This window comes from Danio rerio, chromosome 11, assembly GCF_049306965.1.
Source record: "Danio rerio strain Tuebingen ecotype United States chromosome 11, GRCz12tu, whole genome shotgun sequence".
Classification (NCBI taxonomy): Eukaryota; Metazoa; Chordata; class Actinopteri; order Cypriniformes; family Danionidae; genus Danio; species Danio rerio.
Genome location: NC_133186.1, coordinates 11,445,953 through 11,467,523, shown reverse-complemented (window position 1 = coordinate 11,467,523; position 21,571 = coordinate 11,445,953). Strand labels below are relative to the sequence as shown.

Below are 21,571 nucleotides of genomic sequence, written 5' to 3'. Positions count from 1 at the left end.
GTCAGAATTATTAGCCCCCCAAAATTATTAGCCCCCCTGTATTTTTTTTCGCTAATTTCTGTTTAATGGAACACATTTCTAAACATAATAGTTTTACTAACTCATTTCTAATAACTAATTTATTTTATCTTTGCCATGATGACAGAACATAATATTTGACTAGATAAAGTGACATTTAAAAACTTAACTAGGTTAAATCATTGTATAAAGATGGTTTGTTCTGTAGACAATAGGGGTGTAATGATACACTCAGCTCACGATACAATGTGTATAACGATATAATGTTCACGATTCGATATGTATCACGATATTTGGAATAAAAATTGAAAATTAAACTGAAATGCAAATTTTATTTAAAAAACATTTAATTACCAAGTAAACAATTTTTTAAGTATTTCTTTTGTTTAAACTTTCTAAACTGAACCTTCTTTAAGAAAATAAATTAAACAGGACTGTCTCTGGAAAATAAAACAATTTAAAAACTTCTTATAAAATATTATTGAAATGATTCAATCCAATTTAATTTAACAGTAAGAGCTTAAGGCTTTGCTTGGTTACTTGCGTTTTTTGTGTGTGCAAAAAAAAAAAAAAAAAAAATCTACATTTCCAGGTAATCAGCAGTTCTTTAAAATAATCCTGAACTGATGTGTATCTGTCTAAGAGGTTTTTATGGATGGCTGTCTTCATATTGGGCATGATGAGTGACAGGGTGGCCGTCTTTTCATTACACAGGGCAGTCATGGCTCTTTTCAGCAGTTTAGGCAGGTTTACTATTTCTTCGGCATTGCTGATGTCGGCGCTATCAAGTGTATCATGTTGAAGTGCATTTTTGTGTACCTCTGTACTCAAAAGAGTTCATGCTCGTCGTAATCATAACTCTAAAATGCGATGTGATTATTTAAATAATGTGCACGCTTTCGGTTTCATTTCCACTGCTGTTCATACTTCCCACGCGGCTCCTGAACGATCACTCTGTTCCACAAACTGAATGTTGAATGTTAGTCACAGTGTTGAATGCTGAATGTTAGTCACAACCTGCAGGTTCTGTTCACTGAAGCAGACGCGCGCGCGCGCCCTCTGTAGTAACAGCTCACGGTCAGCTCACGTCATGTGTGATTTTGCGGCTGCCAATACATCATTATATGAAGACAGAATGATATTTTAGAGTGAATTGTACCTTATAAATACAGTATGTGACTCTTTTAACACCATTAGAAGGTATCCATGTCGCTGTGCAAAGTATGTAAATCACTGTGAAGACTTTAAAACTTCGGCTATGTTTGACCCAGTATGCGTGTCAAAAAGCGGACGAGTCTAAAGCAATGACTGTACAACCGAAATGTTGCCAGACGTCTGATTTTGAGAGGATGGGCCATCCTCTATTTCTACTCCACTCATCTTGGTCTGCTAAAATTACTGCTGCTGCAATCTGAAATCACGTACGACAACAGGTGGAACGTAGCTCACGTGCAAACAGCTCAACTAATAAGAGAAAACGGACGTCATATGGTAATGAAATCGTCATAATGCCACGATGCATATTGTGACACTTTTGCATCGCAATAAATTGTACAACGATAGATCGTTACACCCCTAGTAGACAATGAAATAAAAACATTGCTTAAGGGGACTAATAATATTGTTCTTTAAAAAATTTAATTGCTTTGATTGTAGTCAAAATAAAATTAATACTTTCTCCAGAAGAAAAAATATTATAGCAAATACTGTGTAAAATTCCTTGCGCTGTTAAATTTGGGAAATATTTTTTAAAAAAAGAAAAAAATTTCACAGGAGGGCGAATCATTTTGACTTCAACTGTATATTTTTTAGATTTTTTTTAAAAGTCAGTAATCTGAATCAGCCATCAAAAATCAAGATGGGAGCATCATTTCTAATTCCCAAGATTTTATACCTCCCAGTTACTGTAGACGATCGGCTTCTTGTTGCTCCATTTGGAAGAAAAACGTCCTTGCACACCGATCCAAACCCCCGCTGACGAGCCATGAAGCATCATGACGATATAGGCTTCAACCAAAAAAAAAAAGAAACCACAAATATCAACATACAACAACACTGAAAGCTGTATAAATGAGCATGTGACCTTTACCTTGTTCGATCTCATCCTTGATGGACACCAGAGAGCCCTGATTGGCCGAGCACACAGCCTGAGCCTCCTGCCAGCTCTTCCCCTTTTCTGGACGGTCCGGGAGATACACATACAGACACTGCCAACCAATCACAAAACAGCTACTCTCAATTTTACAATAAAACAGAACAACTCAAACGGTAAATAAAAGAATTCCTGAAAATTATATATGAGACACATTAATAGAAATTAATTCTGGTGAGAAAGAGTAGAGGCCTCCATTCCCGCAGCTGTACCACAGGAGCCGACTACATTTCTTGCGACCCGACCAGATTTCTTGCGGCGCGGGAATAAAATTCAGAATAAAGTGTGGGAGCGGTCGGTAACTGGTGTAATTTTGGACGGGAGCGGGCGATCTAATAACATCACTCCCGATTCTCGAGCGTGCGAGCGATCACGCAAATGTATGTGTGTGACTTTAGCTTGTTTGTTGCTGTCTATGTGTGTGTGTGTGTCTGTGTGAATGAGAGAGAGTGTGATGCTGTCTGTTTGTGTGTTACCTGCTTGGTGCTTATGTGCATACAGTAAACATGTTTTAGGCTGTCTGGACTCTGTATAGCTGGGTGGTTTTTGGTTTTGTCCCCCCCCATCTCATTAGTGGGAACAGGCGATGCGAGTAGAAAACGGGGCAGGGCGGGCAGCGGGACAGCACATGCTGAATATAAGCGGGAGCGTTCGGGTTCGGACTAAAACTTGGCGGGAGCGGGATTCAAAATTTAGTCCCACGCAGATCTTAAAGTGAGAGTTTTGAATTTATTGCCATTTCAGCTTCTCTGTCTATTTTAGAGTGAAAAAAGATCGACTTTACATTTTATAGATGTTACGTTTCTATAAAAAACAAACAATAAAGACCATCAGCAATAAATAATATGTAAGATAAAAAGGTTAAGGTTTACTTTTGATAGAAATTGATCTAGCATTTCTGAAAGATTCACATTTGAAAATATTTCCTTTAAAGTTTCTCCAATTAAAAATTGTGTAATAAATATACTAATTATGGTGTGTTATTATTATTAATACTAATATTCACTCTTTAAGCGAATGTTGGTCAGTTGATGTTTTTTTATTATCCCTGTTAAAAAAAGAAATGTTAAATTAGCTGACACTTGTAAAAAAAAAAAAAAGCATAAGTTAGAACAATATTGGAAGTTAATTAATTTCTTTTCTGTTTAATTTGGTTTGCAAAACGGTTTTATTATTTTTATATAAATGCAATACAACTGCTCTGCACTTACTAATTAAATACAGTTCTAAAATTATTTTCAACATTTTTTTATTGTTTAAAACGTTTTCCTACAAAATAAACTAAAAAAGTTTTTCTCAGTGGCTTTGGTGCATTTCTCACAACACTATTTACATTTGCACAACAGTTCATGTATTTTTCAAAACAATTAGTACAACCTGCAAAACCTAGTTGATAATCTGCAAAAGCGTGTCACTTGCTCAAAATGGATAGCTCATTCCTCAAAAGCAAATATTGATGTCTATGAAAGTGTCAGTGTCATCAAGATGAAAAGTCCTGACACCATTGTTTATGAACAAAATAGTCAAATTGCTTTATCATGTTTTCATTACGACAGTTTACTCTGGACAGTTTTTCCAATCCAAAAAAAGTCAGATATTGGTGACACGTCCAGAAAACGCTCAAGACAGCACTATATACTGTTTCACATTTGCAATTCTAATTTATTCACAGCATTGTGCAAAAGAATAAACACACCCTTATTTATAAAAAACATAAACTTCCTTTGGGTAGAGCTGTGCACAACTGTAAACAATATTGCAGTACATATTAGAACTGAACCTACAACATACATAGGTCTGTAAATCATTCATGAAATTGTTCAATTTAGAAGACATTTTTAGAATTTTTATTTTATTTATTTATTTTTTCTAAAATTAGCATGACAGATTTTGACAACTAGTTCAACATTTCTAGATGTAATGACTCAGGTAATGAAATGAGGATTAGTTTTATATGGAATGACTATTCAGCATTCACAAGTTTAGTTCATTTTGACTGACATGTCATAAGCAAATGATAATGTTATAAATAGCAGAGAGTTGTATGAAAACAATTGATGCACATCCAAAAGCATCTGCAATTTGTTGGAAGGAATGAGAAACTGCTACTATAACGTGAAAAAAATGACTAAGTGTTTTGAGAAACGCATTAACTGTTGTGCAAATGTAAATAGTGTGTGCTGCAAATCATTTTAACTGCAGTTTTTTTGAAAGAAAACTTTTTATTAAATTACAATTCTTGTATTACTTTTTTTGAAAAACATTTCCTGCTTATTCAGCTTTACAACAATTGAATTCTCAATATAACTACTCTGCAAAATTGTAGATTTTGAGGTACAAATAATTTTAACTAAATTATTTTAAGAACATTTGATAATAGATTGATTGACTCATTCATTAATTCATAAAAATTGATTAATTGATTCATTCAACCATATGAAAAGATCTACAGTGATCAACATTTAAAGTGGATCAAAAAAGTTTTTAAAAAATTGTCCTAAGACAAGTACTAGTGTTTTCGAACTATTTTGTTGAAGGTTTTGAACCACTTCAAATGTTGACTAATGTAGATTAAACTTGTAAAAGCAGTCTGTGGTGCATGTGAACCTTGTGTCCGTAGTAAAGCCAGTTCTCTGGGCAGCTGCCGATATAGTAAGGCTCTTGTGGAACCTCCACCACAGACACCGTTCTGCGTTTGCACACATAACCACGAGGATCTTTACAGCTTCCTGCAGACCACTGACCTGCACAACACCATTGAGAAGCAGCGTTTCAGTATATTGAATAACAGTACCTATGTGTACATATATAGAGTATTTATCGTTTACCAGACTGAGCCGACATTTGGATACAATTTTGACCAGGCTTTCTGGAAAATTGACCGTTTTCCCAGTTCTCGTAATCCAGAGCAGATCCATCAGTCCAACTGCAGACCACAAACATAAGACATAAAAGAGTAAAGGTGATAAAGGTTTGGTCTATAAGTGTATGTTCCACTTATGTTTAATTTATTATATGTTTATATTTTGTAAACTATTTTTTTTATTTTGTATACTATATTTTTATATTTTATATATTATATTTTTATATATTGTATGCTATATTTTAAAGGTAAGATTGTTGGCTAAGTGACTCAAACTTTTTGCTTGTTTTCTGGACTATGCTCGTGCATTACCCTTATATTGTTGGTTGTTCCTGTTTAGACCTTTGCCTGCCTGACCCATCTCAATAAAACTGCTTGGAACTTTATATTGTTGCCAGTACCACTCACCACCGTTACAGATATATATATACACATATACAGTGCATCCGGAAAGTATTCATAGCATTTCACTTTTTCAACATTTTTTTTTTTTAATTTTCAGCCTTATTCCAAAATGGATTAAATTCATTTATTTCTGCAAAATTCTACACACAACACCCCATAATGACAATGTGAAAAAAGATTTTTTGAAATTGTTGCAAATGTATTGTTATTTATTATTTAGTATTCACAGCTTTTGCCATGTAGCTCTTAATTGAGCTCGGGCACATGCTGTAAGTGGAAGATGTTTGGAACCGCCAGGACTCTTCGTAGATCTGGCCGGCCATCTAAGCTGAGTGATCGGGGAGAAGGGCCTTAGTCAGGGAGCTGATCAATAACCTGATGGTCACTCTGTCTGAGCTTCAGCATTCTTCTATGGAGAAAGGAAAAGCTTACAGAAGGACAACCATCTGTGCAGCAATCCACCAATCAGGCCTGTATGGTAGAGTGACTAGATGGAAGCCACTCCCTGCCTGGAATTTGCCAGAAGAACTCTTAGACAATAAGAAACAAAACTCTCTGGTCTGATGAGACTAAAATTGAACTCATTGGAGTGAATGCTAGGCGTTACGTTTGGAGAAAACAAGGCACTGCTTATCACCAGGCTAATACCATCCCTACAGTGAAGCATGGTGGTGGCAGCATCATGCTGTGGGGATGTTTTTCAGCTGCAGGAACTGGAAGACTAGTCAGGATAGAGGGAAAGATGAATGCAGCAATGTACGGAGACATCCTCAATGAAGACCTGCTTCAGAGTCATCTCATCTCATCTCTAATAACTAATTTATTTTATCTTAGCTATGATGACAGTAAATAATATTTTAAAGAATATTTTAAAGGCATTTAAAGGCTTCACTAGGTTAATTAGGTTAACTAGGCAGGTTAGGGTAATTAGGCAAGTCATTGTATAATGACGGTTAGTTCTGTAGACAATCGAAAAATTATATAGCTTAAAGAGGTTTTTTGACCTTAAAATATATATTTTTAAAATTAATAACTGCTTTTATTCTAGTCGAAATAAAACAAATAAGACTTTCTGCAGAAGAAAAAATATTATCAGACATACTGTGAACATTTCCTTGCTCTGTTAAACATCATTTGGCAAATATTTAAAAAAGAAAAAAAATCAAAAGGGGGCTAATAATTCTGTCTTCAACTGTACATACAGTAGACAGATAGATAGACAAGACAGACAGACACAAAATGGTGTAACAACAGGTAAAAAAAATCATCTGTCAGTCAAAGTTCTCCACAAATAAAATAATAGAAAAAGGTACCTGAGGCCGTTGTGGCCACTGTTAGCAGACAAACCAATCCACCAATATTCAGAGTCCTAAAAAACACAAGCACATGCTCTTTTAAATAGATACAGGTACATTCTGTCCTTTTTATGTACACTAACACTAGTTTTAGCATACCAATAATTAAAGACAGCTGTTTTTAGTACTGTAACTGATGTTGAAATTATTTGTTTACCGCATGTGGTGGCTTAGAATGTATTGTAAAATCCTAAATTTCAAGTGCTTTTTCTACAGTAAAAAAATGTTTAATAGAATGTATTGTAAATCTGTTATTAAAATTAGTTGTGCTTTATATAAATCTTTATATTTACATATGCTTAACACTTTATCTATAATGTAAAGAATAAAAAATCTATTTTGTAATGTCATCTATTTATTTATTTATTTTTTGTGGGTATTTTCTTCCTCCAAGAATTTGCTCAGGCAATGGTACCATTTCAAAAAGTATCGACTTGGAACCAAACGCTACTCATCAAACTTCCAGTATGTTTTGGGCTATTATAAATCACCCGTCTTTTAAGAACTTAAATAATTACTTTCTTTTGAATGGTAGTGTATGCACTTTAAATAAAGTTACCTTAGTAATGTGTCCTTTGACAAAGTCCAGTTCTTCACTAGAGTGGATAGAGAGCAGATCAGCGCCCATCATCTTGCAGGTGAAAGAGACAGACTGCCAGGGAAACTGCTTACTGGCAAAGTAATATTCAGCTTCGTGGAAAAAGAACCATGGTGCATGTTCTGCAGCATAAACACACAGCGCTATCACTAACATTATCATTCAAGATACAGTCTCTTTCTGCCTAAGTTATAATGTAAAGAAAACCAAAGCCTCTACTTATGTGCTAATGGAGAAAACTTAGAAATCATAGCAGCCAATTATTTACATAAACATTAAGTCATTCAGCAGACGCTTTTGTCCAAAGTAACTTGCAGTCGACGAGGTATTCAGCAATTCAACAAGAAGAGATTGTTAGAGTGCTAGTTATTCAAAGTAGCTTGTTTGTGCTAGTGCTAGAGTTGGACTTTTTTTAGAGAGAGAGGGAGAAGGAGAAAGTACTTCAATAGGTGGCTTTGGTATTATTTACCAGTGTTCAGATGGGTTTTTAGTTGTCGTTTGAAGGATATCATTGTATCCGCAGTCAGAGTGGGAATGGGAAGATCTAACATTGAATGAAAAGGTTTAGGAATGTGACTTATAGCCTCTCTGCGATGGCACCACAAGGCGGTGCTCACACCCTGACCTTAGGCTCCTGGAGGGAATGTAGACCTTTAGGAGAGGGTGCAGTTTCAGTGGCTGTTCATTTATCCTCCAAGGGCTTGAGTGTCCACATCCGTGGTCAGCACATTTTAGCTCATAAGTGTCTATTTAAAATACTTTGAATGCTTTATATTTTGTTACAGACATACAGTGTCATCCTGCAACTGTTTTGCAACATATGAAATGTCCCAAACACTATTTTTAACTGTCCAAAATGGGAAAAAAAAAAGTTTTTACTTTCTGATAGTCAAAGCAAGTAAAAAAAAAATCTATGATATAAATGCATTAAAAAATAGACAGGAAAAAGTGTATGTCAATTAGGATCACGAGTCTACATATATGGACATCATTTTTCTTTAAAAGTACATCATCTCAAAAGATACTTCTAATTAGGTTCCCATAAAACCAAATAGCAAAGAGAAATAAAAAAATGCATGTAAAAAACACCTTGGGCCTTAAGAGGTTAAGACCACTATTTAGCTACTGTTTGGTGAGGTAACTGTAGGACAGGCTCTTGCTGCATCTCAGAGGCACCAATATTCAAGTTAATAAAAAGATGTTTCACTGTCTAAGATTAGGCATGAAAATAAATGTTCGTAATCATGATTTTGTGAGCATACAGGCCTCTCGAATCTCACACATTCAGAATGAGACACACATATTTCAATCATTTCACTTGAGCTTTTAACTTAAAGACACACCAACCACAATCACTAATTATAAGGGGTTTAAACAAAGTTATGCGACAACCGTGTGTGAATATAGCCAGCTTCTAATAGTAAAAATTAATTAACACTTTTGGTCCCACTTTACATTAAGGGTCCCTAACTATTATGTACCTACATCAAAAAAATAAATACAATGTACTTACTGTGTTTAATATGTATTTGAGAACATTTGTGGTGCTCTTGAGTTGGAAAAGAGGTTGAGTTATGGACAGGTTTGGTGGCATGGGTAGGTTTAAGGGTAGGTTGAGGTGTAAGGGATAGTCAACAATGTATTTACAAATGTAATTACAGAAGCTAATTACGGATGTAATTACATGCATGTATTTAATCAAGCATAAGTACACAGTAAATACATGTATTTTCACAATAAGTACATTGTAACAAACTATTAAGTCCTATGTAAGTACGTATTAGTTAAGGCCAATTAATATAAAGTGGGACCACACTTTTTTTATAATCACATTTGATAAAAACAGTCTGCACAAACACTTTGATTGACATTCTCCCTTTGCACGTGTCATCAGAGGGGTTGCCAACGACAGATAAAACTCCAAAAGAAGAAGAAGTCATCAGAGGGGGAAAGCCCCACCCATTAGTCATGATCTCTTCCTCGTCCTGCTGATGCACACGCATTTGTAGCTCAGCCCTCTTTTGAAACAATCTCATTTAAAATAAAAGTGACAGTCACCAAAACGACATTATTTGGATCAAAGCATAAAGGTGCACTTTTAAAGTTATAAAATATTATTTGAGTGTTATTTTGAGCTGCAAATACACATACTGTACACACTCTGCACATTGGAGATGTATTTTACATCCTGTAAAAAAGGGGCATTATAGGTCCTCTTTAATTTAGGAGTGTTGGCAATATTACAGTTTTTCTCAGTGGCTTTGGTGCATTTCTCACAACACTATTCACATTTGCACAACAGTTAATGCATTTCTCAAAACAATTAGTGCAAACTGCAAAACCTAGCTGATAACCTGCAAAAGCGCATCACTTGCTTAAAATAGATAGTTCATTCCTCAAAAGCAAATATTGATGTCAATCAAAGTGTCAGTGTCATCAAAATGAAAAGTCCTGTCACCATTGTTTATGAACAAGATAGTCAAATGGCTTAGTCATGTTTTCATTATGACACTTCACTTTACATTTTTTTCAATGCAAAAAAAGTCAGATTTTGGTGACACTTGCTGAAAATGCTCAAGACAGCACTTTATACTATTTGCACAGCCATTTGAAAACTACAGTATAGTTCACTGCATTTAGTGAGTTATCTCAGTACAAAACACTGAATATGTATGTTTTACATACAATGTGTTGGAAGGAATGAGAAACTGCTTCTATGATGTGCACAAATGACTAATTGTTTTGAAAAATGCATTACCTGTTGTGCAAATGTAAATAGTGTTGTGAGAAATGCACCAAAGCGACTGAGAAAAACTGTCAGCCGCCTGGTGCGACTAAAAGCAGTGGAAAGCAACCCACCAGTGTGAGTAATTTATACGTCAACTGATATAGTGCAAACATAAAAATAAATAAATATCTGACTGCATGTTGAAATATACAAAGCAACCTAATAGTGTAATAAATCATCTTGGAAAAAAGTTACGTTTTTCTTTCACTGTATAAAATTTGTACATTTATTTAGTAGTATTATTATAAAAAGTCTTGTAATTGTAAATTGTAAGTAAATGTTGTTAAATTTGCTTTGACCGTTAGAGAGAGTCTTTTTCTTCAGTATTTTATATCCTAGGAAAAGCTAATTCCAAACTTTTTTTAAAACTTGAGAGCACATAACTTTTGGTAGAGCAGTAATTTACTACTTACGGTCGCTGTACCAGTATGGCTTGACCAGCTCCACACCTGTGGAAATCAAAAATCATACGGCTGCATTTCAGTGCATTTCTATGGATATTTGTTTTCGCTTAAAAGACCAGCAAGTTATTAACAAACAAACAGACTTCACAAACCTCGAGGCACTTTGCAAATCCATTCATATTTGGAGTCACAGGAGTGAGGAGTGAGAGTGTTTGTGAGGTCACTGTACGCAGCACACATGTGAGAGTCTGCTTCATTCATATCCTCAATGAACGATGTCACCACCTGCAGGATGGCATGAATAAGTTAATTACTTAAAGGGTCATGAAAGCCCCCTCTATCAGTTCAAGTCTACCTCAGAATTAAAAAAAAAAAATGCTTCATGATGGGCGTGGAGCGCTGCAAGCATAGGGAGGAGTGAGCGTGGCCGGCAGAGCAGGGGGGAAAAAAGGGCTTTTGTCAGTTGGCTCACCAGCTCAAAATAAAATAAAATAAAAAATCCAATACGAAATATGAGGAGACGCTAGATTTTATAGTTTACGAAGTTAAAATGCAAAGAAATAAACAGTATTTTACAGATTTTCTAGTTTGCTTTGACCTGGTTAAAGAAACTAGGTACCTCTTCATTTTCATTATCACTATCCCAGCAGAGCAGAGGACAGGTCTTGCAAATGTGTAAACCCTTTCTCATTGGGTTGACACATTTTCCCTACCATTTTTCCAAACAGTTAACACTGATGTCATTCAAGCAGTCCAAACTCCATTGTTTTAGTTTTGGTAACCAAACAGAATCCATCTATTCCTAACTATTAAAAACTACCAACATCAGTATGAAATCACTGAAGCACCGGTTTGACACTCCTTCACACAAATCTTCAATTAGCCATCATTCTGCAAACCTTATATAAACGATGGAAGGTCTGTGTTGTTCTGTGCCAGCATTGATGGAGGAGGTCAGTATGGCTATGTCCTATACTCCCAATAGTTTTGACTGTATATTAGTTTACATGTGTTTTCTCTAATATTTACAGTATTTTATTACTTTTGTCTGTTTTTTTATATACAGTATTTCAGTTTTCAGCCACAGTTTGAAAAATGTCATGAATTCAATATATATTCAATCAAAGCACAACTTATTCTTGATCCAATTCTTTGCAAAAAGGCAAATTTGACAGCCTAAATAGAGACAACAAATGCCATTGGCTATAAGCTACAATGGCAAGCAATGGTGGTGCATTTTGAGTTCTGTGTTTTGTATTTTGTTGTCCATTGTGTAATGATTAATTGAAAGAGCTCTTATACTTGTTTGCAAGTTGTGTAGTTTGAAGGTAAAACTAGCTTTTGTTGCATATGTTAAATGTTTTGACACGATATGTGCCTTTTGCAAGCAAAATGTGTCATTTTGACCATGAGTGCCGCTGTTTAGGCCTGTGTGTTAACTGTTTTGAAAAGGTGGAGTTTCAGTTGACAACTGCATCCAAGCAATCGAGAAAAACTGTAATGCTGCTACATATGATGGGCTATTCATAATTTCATATAATATATAACCACAATTTGTTATATAATTATAAATATAATCATGCTTATATAAACACTATAAAAGAGGAGGACTTCTCTCTTCCTGAATCCCCGAGTCTGAATGGAAACAACATGGATAAAAGTGCAGCAGGTCTCTTTCCCTATCAATTCCAACCATACGCTTATTTCACGCGGCCGCCATTTTAAAGAACCAAAGCGAGGCTGCGGTGGGAAGAAACCCGGAAGTATAGGACGAGCACTGTAAACATTGCAGTAACATGCTGTGTACTAAAAAACTCCAGCTGTTGCCGAGATTCAAAATGCAGAAATGGTGTAACCATCACTTTAATATTATTCAGTAATTTTATTTGAAACAATTAAAAGCAATTTAGCATCGAACAAGATCACAATCTCAGTGATACGCTTAAGTGTCTCCCTAGGCTTTAGCTCATGGCACTAGTTAAACACCGTGAGGACGCGTTTAATGCTTCAGCCTATGTAACCCGGTGAGTGATAAAACACTGCAGTCCTCTGCAGCACAACCTCGTGTTGTCTGTAATAGTGTTGTCCTGGCACTGAAGTTTTAAACCCGGCTATTTCCCGCTAACATGGAAGCGCCGCTGAGCGCGGATGACTCGACTGATCTTCACAGCTTCGCGCTTCAATCTCCGTGCATCTGTGTTTGATTTGCACTCAGTTTACTGCTCTTCACCCAATGCAAACAAAGATAAACGGACTGGAGCGCGAAGCAGCCGTCAAGATCAGTTGAGTCATCAAGCAGATCGCTTGGCTCGTCTGTGTTTTTGCTCAGTATACAGACATGGGTGAACTGATGACCTTCTCAGCTAATCACAATAATTTCTGTTGAACACGTGAACACAATGGCAAATCATTTTCAAATCATAAAATTTATTTTAATTCAGTATCGTGACAAGTCTAATATAGTGAAAGAATCAGTTTATTAACTCTAGTTTGATAAATGGCATCTAAAACGTGTGTTTGGGAAAGAAAACGTTAGCTAACTAGTGCCATTTCCCTTAACTTAGCTGAAAATGAGCTCTGATATCCCTTTTTACATTCACCATTCATTCAGAACGGACCTTCGGGTCACCCGGAAGGTGGAGAAATTATAAATTTGTGTCACTTTATCTTCGCTGATCAGATATATAGCCAGTTACACAACATTCCTATGTAACTCCCAATGATACTTCTGGGTTTCTTCCCACCGCAGCCTCGATTTCGCTTTTGAAAATGACGGCCGTGTGAAATCAGTCTATTAGCTCTGCTGGTAATCTAGAGGATTTTAAACATGGGCAAACAGAGCAGCACGGATATAGGGGATGTGCTTGAATAGTAACAAACTTAACTGATAAAAGACAAAGTCCACCATTCTCCAATTATCATACAGCTTTCCCGACAAAAATGCTTGTTGCACACAAACAGGTTGGCTATCTCGGAGTCCCTGACAGCATCACAGAGAAACCCATGCAACAAACTTCGGGTATTATGAAAACAAACACATACAAGCCTTCATGAACACCTAAATACTGTGTGCCATGCGCTCTCTCACAGCATGGCGGGTCTGTGTGGTCTGTCCATATTAGTATGTCATCGGATTGCATGTGCAGTCATGATTAATTAAGAAGCGGGGTTATAGGATAAGAAAACTCAGCAATGAATAATATCGAGAAACCGATGCATCATCACTCCACTAGCAGATGTGCGCAACGTCACTGATTTTGATCCTGCCTCAAATTCAAAAATTATTTTAAACCCTGAAGATGAAATTAAAGCTCAAAATTATCCAGTTTACCCCACAATTAAAGCTAAAAGGTACTAACATTGTGTTAAACACACAGAAACTGTAAAGAGACTGTAAAATTCAAAACACTACAACTGTGAGTGACGTCACTTCTGAAAACAAAAATGGCCAATAAAGTAGCCGTGTCATTTGATTGACAAGTTTTAATATAGATATCGGAAATTCACATGCAAAATGATTTTTGGCAGGTTACATGAACGATGATTACTGCTATTTAGATATGTCAGGGTCATAGCTTGTAAGACATGGGAATGCATTTGCAAATGGACTTTGCTTTTTCATTCGAAATGTGGCAGTCACTGCACATTCACAAAAACAGAATTGCTAATGGTATCTAGGGATTTGCAATTGCATTTGGATTGTCACAATTTATGCGTCCACATGTTGAAAATGCAATTTTCATTTGAATGCATTTGAAAATTGTCCGGAATATCATATAGATCAGTGGTTCCCAACCTTTTTCTCTGGGGCCCCCCCACATGAACATATACAAACATTGGAGCCCCCCCACCATATAAATACACACGCACGCGCACGCGCACACACACATATGTACTGTGTATATATATATATGTATGTATATATATGTATATATATGTATATATATATATATATATATGTGTGTGTGTGTGTGTGTGTGTGTGTGTGTGTAATATAAATATTTAATAATATGTATAGAAACTATAAATTAATCAGTTTTAACTTGTCTTGGCCTTCAATAAAACCAAAATTTAGGTTGGCTTTGTCATACTGTCTAATATTTTTCTTCGCCTCTGAAGAATCACTGCATTTACGTTTCTCTGCCATTTTTGTTTTGATTTTGCCTTTACGACACGTTGACAAGCAAGTTGCGTGAGTGAGCAAAATTTAAATAATTATTTAAAGTTATTTATTTTAATTATTTTTACTATTATGTTGGAATTTTAGGCATGTGTTTATAGATTTCTTTTGGTACTTAAAAATACATATATAATAGTAGGGCTGTCCGATTTTGGGAAAAATCATAATCACGATTATTTTGGTCATAATTGTAATCACAATTATTCAAAACGATTATCAGTTGAAGTCAAAATTATTAGCTCTCCTGAGATTTATTTTTTATAAATATTTCCCAAATTATGTTTAACAGAGCAAGGAATTTTAACAGTATTTCCTATAATATTTTTTCTTCTATTTGTTTTATTTTAGCTAGAATAAAAGCAGGTTTAAATATTTTTAAACTAATTTAAAGTCAATATTATTAGCCCTCTTAAGCAATATATATTTTTGATTGTCTGCAGAAGAAACTACCGTTATAATGACTTGCCTAATTACACTAAGCCTTTGAATTGCACTTTAATTTGAATGTTTGTATTTTGAAAAATATCTAGTAAAATAATATTTGCTGTCATCATAGCAAAGATAAAAGAAATCAGTAATTAGAAATGAGATATCAAAACTATCATGTTCAGAAATAAGTTAAAAAAAGAATCTTTCCATGAAACAGAAATTGGGGAGGAAAAGGGTTGCTAATGTTCAGGAGGGCTAATCTGACTTCAAGTGTATAAATACAGTTATTTTCCACCCTGCAAAGGAAAGAGAAATAAATACAATAAAATAAAAATATGAAACAAACTGTGCTTTAAGCATCTTCACTGTAAGAAAAACACTTTAGCTACAGCAGTCCTTCAGTCAAGAGCAGCGAGGGCTTTCTCGTTGTTTGATTAAAAATGATAAAAACAGGTGACAGAAGGATTAAAGCGCGCTGTCTCTTTAATAGTTTCTCTTTCACGTCTTTTGATCCTCAACTCGTTTGTTTATAACACAAATGAGGGTTAATGTACATAATCACTAAACACCGCGTTTTGACACCTATTTGACCATTAAAGCGCTCACGTTAAGATGACTTTAGATGTCTGCGCTCCTCTGCTCGTCTCAGTGTGTGAATGAGAGCGAATGCTGACCGGCCGCATGCTTCTGACTGCGTGTGCGTTCTGCGCACACATATAAGCACGCGCTCTTTCGCGCTTTTAAGAGCAACAACACGTGTACAACTGGAAAGTTGCGGTATATGATGCAATAATCATTTATCTCGATTAATGCTATTTTATAATCGTTTGAAGCCGAAATCAAAATCGGATTTTTGATTAATTGCAAAGCCCTATATAATAGTGGAGCATTTTTATGCCTTTTTCTACCTCAACACTTATCCTCTCCCGCGCTCCCCTTGTGAACTCTGGCGCCCCCCTTAGGGGGGCGCGGACCCCAGGTTGGGAACCACTGATATAGATCATCATACAGATGAAACATTTAATCATGTCTAAAAGAACTCAACCATCTGGTTTCCCTTTTTCTAACTCTTTTCCTCTGTAAATATTTACCGGTGTGCCATCTGACCACTCCCAGGCTCCATCAGAAGAAGGGTTTCTCTTAGTAAAGCCCACCCAAAACCAGCGACCCTCTGTACTGAAAAGAGACAAAAGGAAAAGCAAACAGAAAAATGAGTAAATAAACAAATATAAACAATTAAGCATTACTAAAAAGACAACAACGGCAAATACACATGAAAAAAAAGACAAAAATAAAAAGAATATTTATATATAAAATTATGCGAAATTGGACTTACAGCGTAGAAAAAATAATAATTCATGCATATAAACAAAAGAGTACACCCACTAAAAATCAATGAGAATTATAGTTTAGTATATATCATTATTATTATATTATATTTTGTTTATTATTTAGTATAGTAGTATTATATTTTTGGCCCAATCCCAATTCTATTTTGTACCCCTTCCCCTTGTCCCTTGAAGGGCTTCAAAATTTACCCTTAAGAATTGGGACACAACTACAGCATCTGCACACGTCATCATATGTCATCGCGATCTCATGCTTCATATGAGATTGACGTTGGCGACTGCTGTAGTTACTCCAGTTCTTTTATTTTTTGGTATTTCTCTTCAGGACATCATTGAAGGTATATACAGTATCATATTAACATAATGATCTACTGTGCATTTACACTGTGGCCATATTCATCTATGTAAACATACCAAAAACAACATTAGAATTATACTAGACACTGTAAAAGGGTCATTCTCAGCCACTAGACTTTTCTGACAGGGTATTCCAGTGTCATCGAGTGTCAGAATGTTGTAGGACTGCTGTGCAGGAGTTATTATTATGGATTATAGATCGTGAAATTTAGTGGTTTTGATTTTAGAATATTTTTTTTTAAAGCATGGAGGTAAAATACGAAAGTGGTTAACATTATAAAATACTAATTTGGTCATGTTCTGACTTCCGGGTGCAGCTATGCTGCCGTTGTGGCTGGTGTATTCTGGGAAATTTTCTTACCACTTGGTTTCCAGTGTAATCCTGAATAATCTCCATTCAAGATTATTCAACCCCTTCCTCTTAGTCCTACGCCTTCAAGCTAAAGAGAGTTGGGACACCCCTATCCCTTCAAGTAAACGTGCAAAACGAGGGGTAGGGGTAAGGTGAAGGGCTAAAGAGTAGAATTGGGATTGGGCCTTAATATCTTTATTCTTTGCCATAGTTTTTAAAATCATTTAAAATCAAAAGTTTAACCCATTTTTCAGCAAGACGTTTTAGTCATTTAAAATATAACATTTTGTATGGGAGGCGATGCAGTGGCGCAGTAGGTAGTGCTGTCGCCTCACAGCAAGAAAATCACTGGTTCGAGCCTTGACTGGGTCAGTTGGCATTTTTGTGAGAAGTTTGCATGTTCTCCCAGCGTTCAGCGGACATGCGCTACATGTGAATTGGTAGGATAAATTGTCTGTAGTGTATGTGTGAAAAAGTGTGTATGTGGATGTTTCCCAGACATGGGTTGCAGCTGGGAGGACATCCGCTGCTTAAAAACCTGCTGGATAAGTTGGCGGTTCACGCCGCTGTGGCGACCCCAGTTTAATAAAGGGACTAAGCCGAAAATAAAATAAATGTATGATGAATATTGTGTATGGTATTTTAATATATGAATGTCCTTTGTTTTATTTCCATTGTCAATTGTTTTAATACAATTTATGAATTGACCATACATTTATATTAAATAAACCCAAAAAGTAACAAAAGAATTCATGCAGGCAAACAGAGAGAAAAGAGTGAGCTTAAAAAAACACTATGAAAATTATGCATAAACCAACTAGAAAATCTTTTTTTTAAATTCTAGTTGGTTTGTACATCCTTTTCATAGTGTTATTTCAAGCCCACCATCAGGCCCGGATTAGCTAATCGGGAGTACTGGGAGAATTCCCGGTGGGCCGGTCCGTTTTTTGGCAGTGAGGGCAGTGTCCCTAGCAGCTTGCACTCTCAGCAGTCGCACTTTTTCATCTTTTTATTTATTTGACCATAGCCTCACTCTTTTTATTCATTATTTTGCCGTTACTCTGCTCTTTTAATTTACTTTCTCACAGCCCTGTGAGCAGAATGCAGCCTGCAGGATAATGATGATGTAACTATCATTCGACCCTAAACAGCGGCACCTTAGTGAATATAAGAATTCGAAAAATTAATTTTAATGAATATTACACCTGCTCAATGAAAATCAGATGATTCGATACATTTATAAATCTGACATAACTTGATCAGAAATCTAAAAAGAGGAAAAAAAGATTAAGCCATCATTACAGCAGATAACAGTGCAATACTTATTTTTTATCCCAAACACACTGGCTTAATAGCGCCATCGTTGTCTTGTGGTCAGCACGTTGCATGACGACGCCGCCGACCCGAGTTCGATCCTCCCCTGTGTAAATTATTATTATTATTTATTTTTATTTTATTTATTTTTTTTTTTTTTTCATTTTTAGTGTTAAGAGATTTAATGTTTGGGTTACTTATGTAGAGGTACATTTTTTTTTTTTTTTTTTTTTGTGGGATGACCGCAACAAAGGACTGGATATCTATAGGAATTAATGTTCTCATATTTATGAAAAACATTTGAAGTTCTAAAGCAGCTGTGTCCTTAAAAAAGACGTGATAGTGTTATTAAAAAACTGATTTGGAAATGACGTTCTTTTAATAAAATCAGTCTTGAACTGAGGTGGGCCCGTCTAAGGCTTGAAACTCCAGAGCTGAAAAGGAGTCCCACTCCCACCCTGCCCACCATTTAAAGGGCCATGACAACCCCCATATTCGGTTAAAGTCTACTTCAGAATTTTTTCAAAAGATGCATGATTAATGGGCGTGGAGCTCCGCGAGCATAGGGCAGGAGTGGGCGTAGCCAGCAGGGGAGAACGTGAGCGAACAACTGTTGTTGTCAGTCAGCTCACAAAATGAGACAAACCGTGAGGAGACGCATGAGTTTATAGTTTACAAAGTTAAAATGCAAAGAAATGAACAGTGATTTAATGTCCTGCTACATTTGTTATTCGTAATTTCATATACACATAACCACAATTTATATCATTATAAAAATAAGTGTGTTCATGTAAACCCTATAAATGAGGACTTCTCCCTCAATCCCCGTATCCAGCAGACTCAGTGCAGCAGCTCTCCTGCCCTGTCTATTTTAACTATTAGCCCTGCTGGTAATCTGGAGGATTTAGGCAAACACAGCAGCACAGTGATGTGTCTGAATGTGCACGAACTTCTGATAAAAGACAGCGTCCGCCATTCTCTAATTCTCGTGCTGCTCTCTCGACAAAAATGCTTGCAGCACACACACAGCTTTGCTGTATGATCGGCCCTGACAAGATCACGGGGGAAAACATGCAACAAACCCCGTGGATCATGGAAACAAACGCATATGAGCCTTCATGAACGGCTAAAAACTGTGTGCTTGGGTCCGTGTCTCATAGCTCGGGCTTGACACTGGCAGGTCTGGCAGGTCTGATGAATAATTAAGCAGCCGGCTCTTCTCATAGGATAAGAAAACTCCGCTATGAATAATAATGAGAAACCGACGCGTGATCATTGCACTTGCAGTTCTGCGCTACGTCGCCGATTTTGATCCCGCCCCAAAAATCATTTTAAACCCAGAAGCTGAAATTAGCTGACAAAAGCTCAAAATTATCCAGTTTTCCCCACAATTAAAGATGACAGGTGCTAACATTGTCTTAACTGATGCTCAACACACACAAATCTGTTAATATATAAAAAAAAGTTCTCCAGTGTGTCCTGAACCTTTAAGTGATGTATAAACCAACTAGAAAAACTTGTAAACCAACCTTTGGAACATCACAGAGAGGATTTTTTTGACGAAAGCTTGATCTTCATAGTGATGAAAACTAGCCAGATCAGCACCCAAAGTTCGGCAGAAGAACTCAGCCTCTGTCCAAGTACGCTGCATCAAGATCTTTTCATCGTGATACACCTGAACAGACATGAACGACAGTAAATATCAAGTAAAGCATTTCTCATAAAACAATATCGTAACATATAGTGACTCACTATAATGTTATATGATTATACACTACCTTGTAACAGTGAGACAGTCCACTGTGGCTCTCCCATCCAGTTGGACAGGCTGCATTTATATCTATGTGTGGTGCAGGCGTCAGAGTGTCATGATCTCCACTCACTTCCTGTTTGCAAACAGCCAGAGCCTTAAAAGTGTGACAGTTTTTCACCTCCCAGTGACCCAGAGCTCGACCGCCAGACATCACCACACACGCACCTAAACTCACTGCAGGCAAACAGAAACACCAGATTACAAGCCTGCATAAACAGGAAGCTGCTGAGACTTTTATTTTAGTATGTTAATATACTTCCAAATTAAACAGAATATTGAGCAGGAGGGGGCGGAGCTTTCTTTTTGAGCATCATTCTCTTTTAGCAAACTAACAGTAAGAGGGCCGTGGTTAAAAATATTGTGGCTGAAGCTGTCAAACTGACATCACTGTGTCTGACTGTCAAACTGAGTCTGGTTTTGCCAATCGGTGAAGTTTTTTTTCCCCTCGCCTCTGTCGCCACTAGCTTGCATGAATCGGGATAGGTAGAGCTACGCATTGATGGATTTGCTCTTCAGTGTTTGGACTCTCAGTAATGATTATTAAACCACACTGAACTGAACTGAACTTAAACACTAAAAACTGAACTACACTGTTCCAATTTACTATGATCTTTTATGTGAAGCTGCTTTGACACAATCTATATTGTAAAAGCGCTATACAAATAAAGGTGAATTGAATTGAATTGAATTGAATAAACAGAGAAGGATTGACACTCCAAGGATAAATGGTCAGACTTTGATTAAAGATTACCAAAAGAAACTTCTTCTTTTCAGTGGATTAACTTGCATGGATTAATTGTTCATCCAAAGAATAACAATGTGCACTAAAAATAAACATTGTAGATTTTGATTTCATATGGCTGTTAAGGGAGAAGTGTTTTAATGATATAAAAGTGCCGCTGTTCAAGTATTATAATAAACTGGTACTAAATTTGTTTTGGGGTCTCCAACAAGAGGTTTATGTCTATCAAAGGTCCAAAAACACTAATTTGTGCAGTTGAAAGGAAAGCAGAAGCACAGTGAAGAGACAGACAAAACACAACCTTGTCCAGCTGATGGCGCTAATGCACCAAAACAATGCACCTCATAAGAAGAAGATGAGGGATGGGGCTTGCCAGAAGTTACACAAAAAGTTTTAAAACAGTTTTAAATATGTTTCTTACAAAACACATTAATTTACTAAAAGAGTCCTTA

The 21,571-nt window shown here is 36.2% G+C and overlaps 1 protein-coding gene across 4 annotated transcripts in view; it reads right to left on the bottom strand.

Annotated features, from left to right (window-relative positions):
* The window catches only part of pla2r1 (phospholipase A2 receptor 1), a 95,529-nt gene that overhangs the window by 30,399 nt on the left and 43,559 nt on the right, over nucleotides 1–21,571 (bottom strand). For 3 of the 4 annotated variants that reach the window (XR_012387028.1, XM_073916389.1, XM_005155726.6), the window contains exons 12-22: nucleotides 20,343–20,551; nucleotides 20,094–20,239; nucleotides 16,284–16,368; nucleotides 10,736–10,868; nucleotides 10,593–10,628; nucleotides 7,353–7,513; nucleotides 6,752–6,807; nucleotides 4,999–5,096; nucleotides 4,778–4,914; nucleotides 2,108–2,225; nucleotides 1,913–2,025 (exon numbers count right to left, since the gene is read on the bottom strand). Coding sequence is in view for 2 of the 4 variants with exons in the window: in XM_073916389.1 (XP_073772490.1) it covers nucleotides 1,913–2,025; nucleotides 2,108–2,225; nucleotides 4,778–4,914; nucleotides 4,999–5,096; nucleotides 6,752–6,807; nucleotides 7,353–7,513; nucleotides 10,593–10,628; nucleotides 10,736–10,868; nucleotides 16,284–16,368; nucleotides 20,094–20,239; nucleotides 20,343–20,551 (1,292 nt within the window). In the remaining 2 variants the exon portion in view is untranslated. The remainder of the gene's footprint in view (nucleotides 1–1,912; nucleotides 2,026–2,107; nucleotides 2,226–4,777; nucleotides 4,915–4,998; nucleotides 5,097–6,751; nucleotides 6,808–7,352; nucleotides 7,514–10,592; nucleotides 10,629–10,735; nucleotides 10,869–16,283; nucleotides 16,369–20,093; nucleotides 20,240–20,342; nucleotides 20,552–21,571) is intronic. The other variant, XR_012387029.1, reaches the window with a different exon arrangement.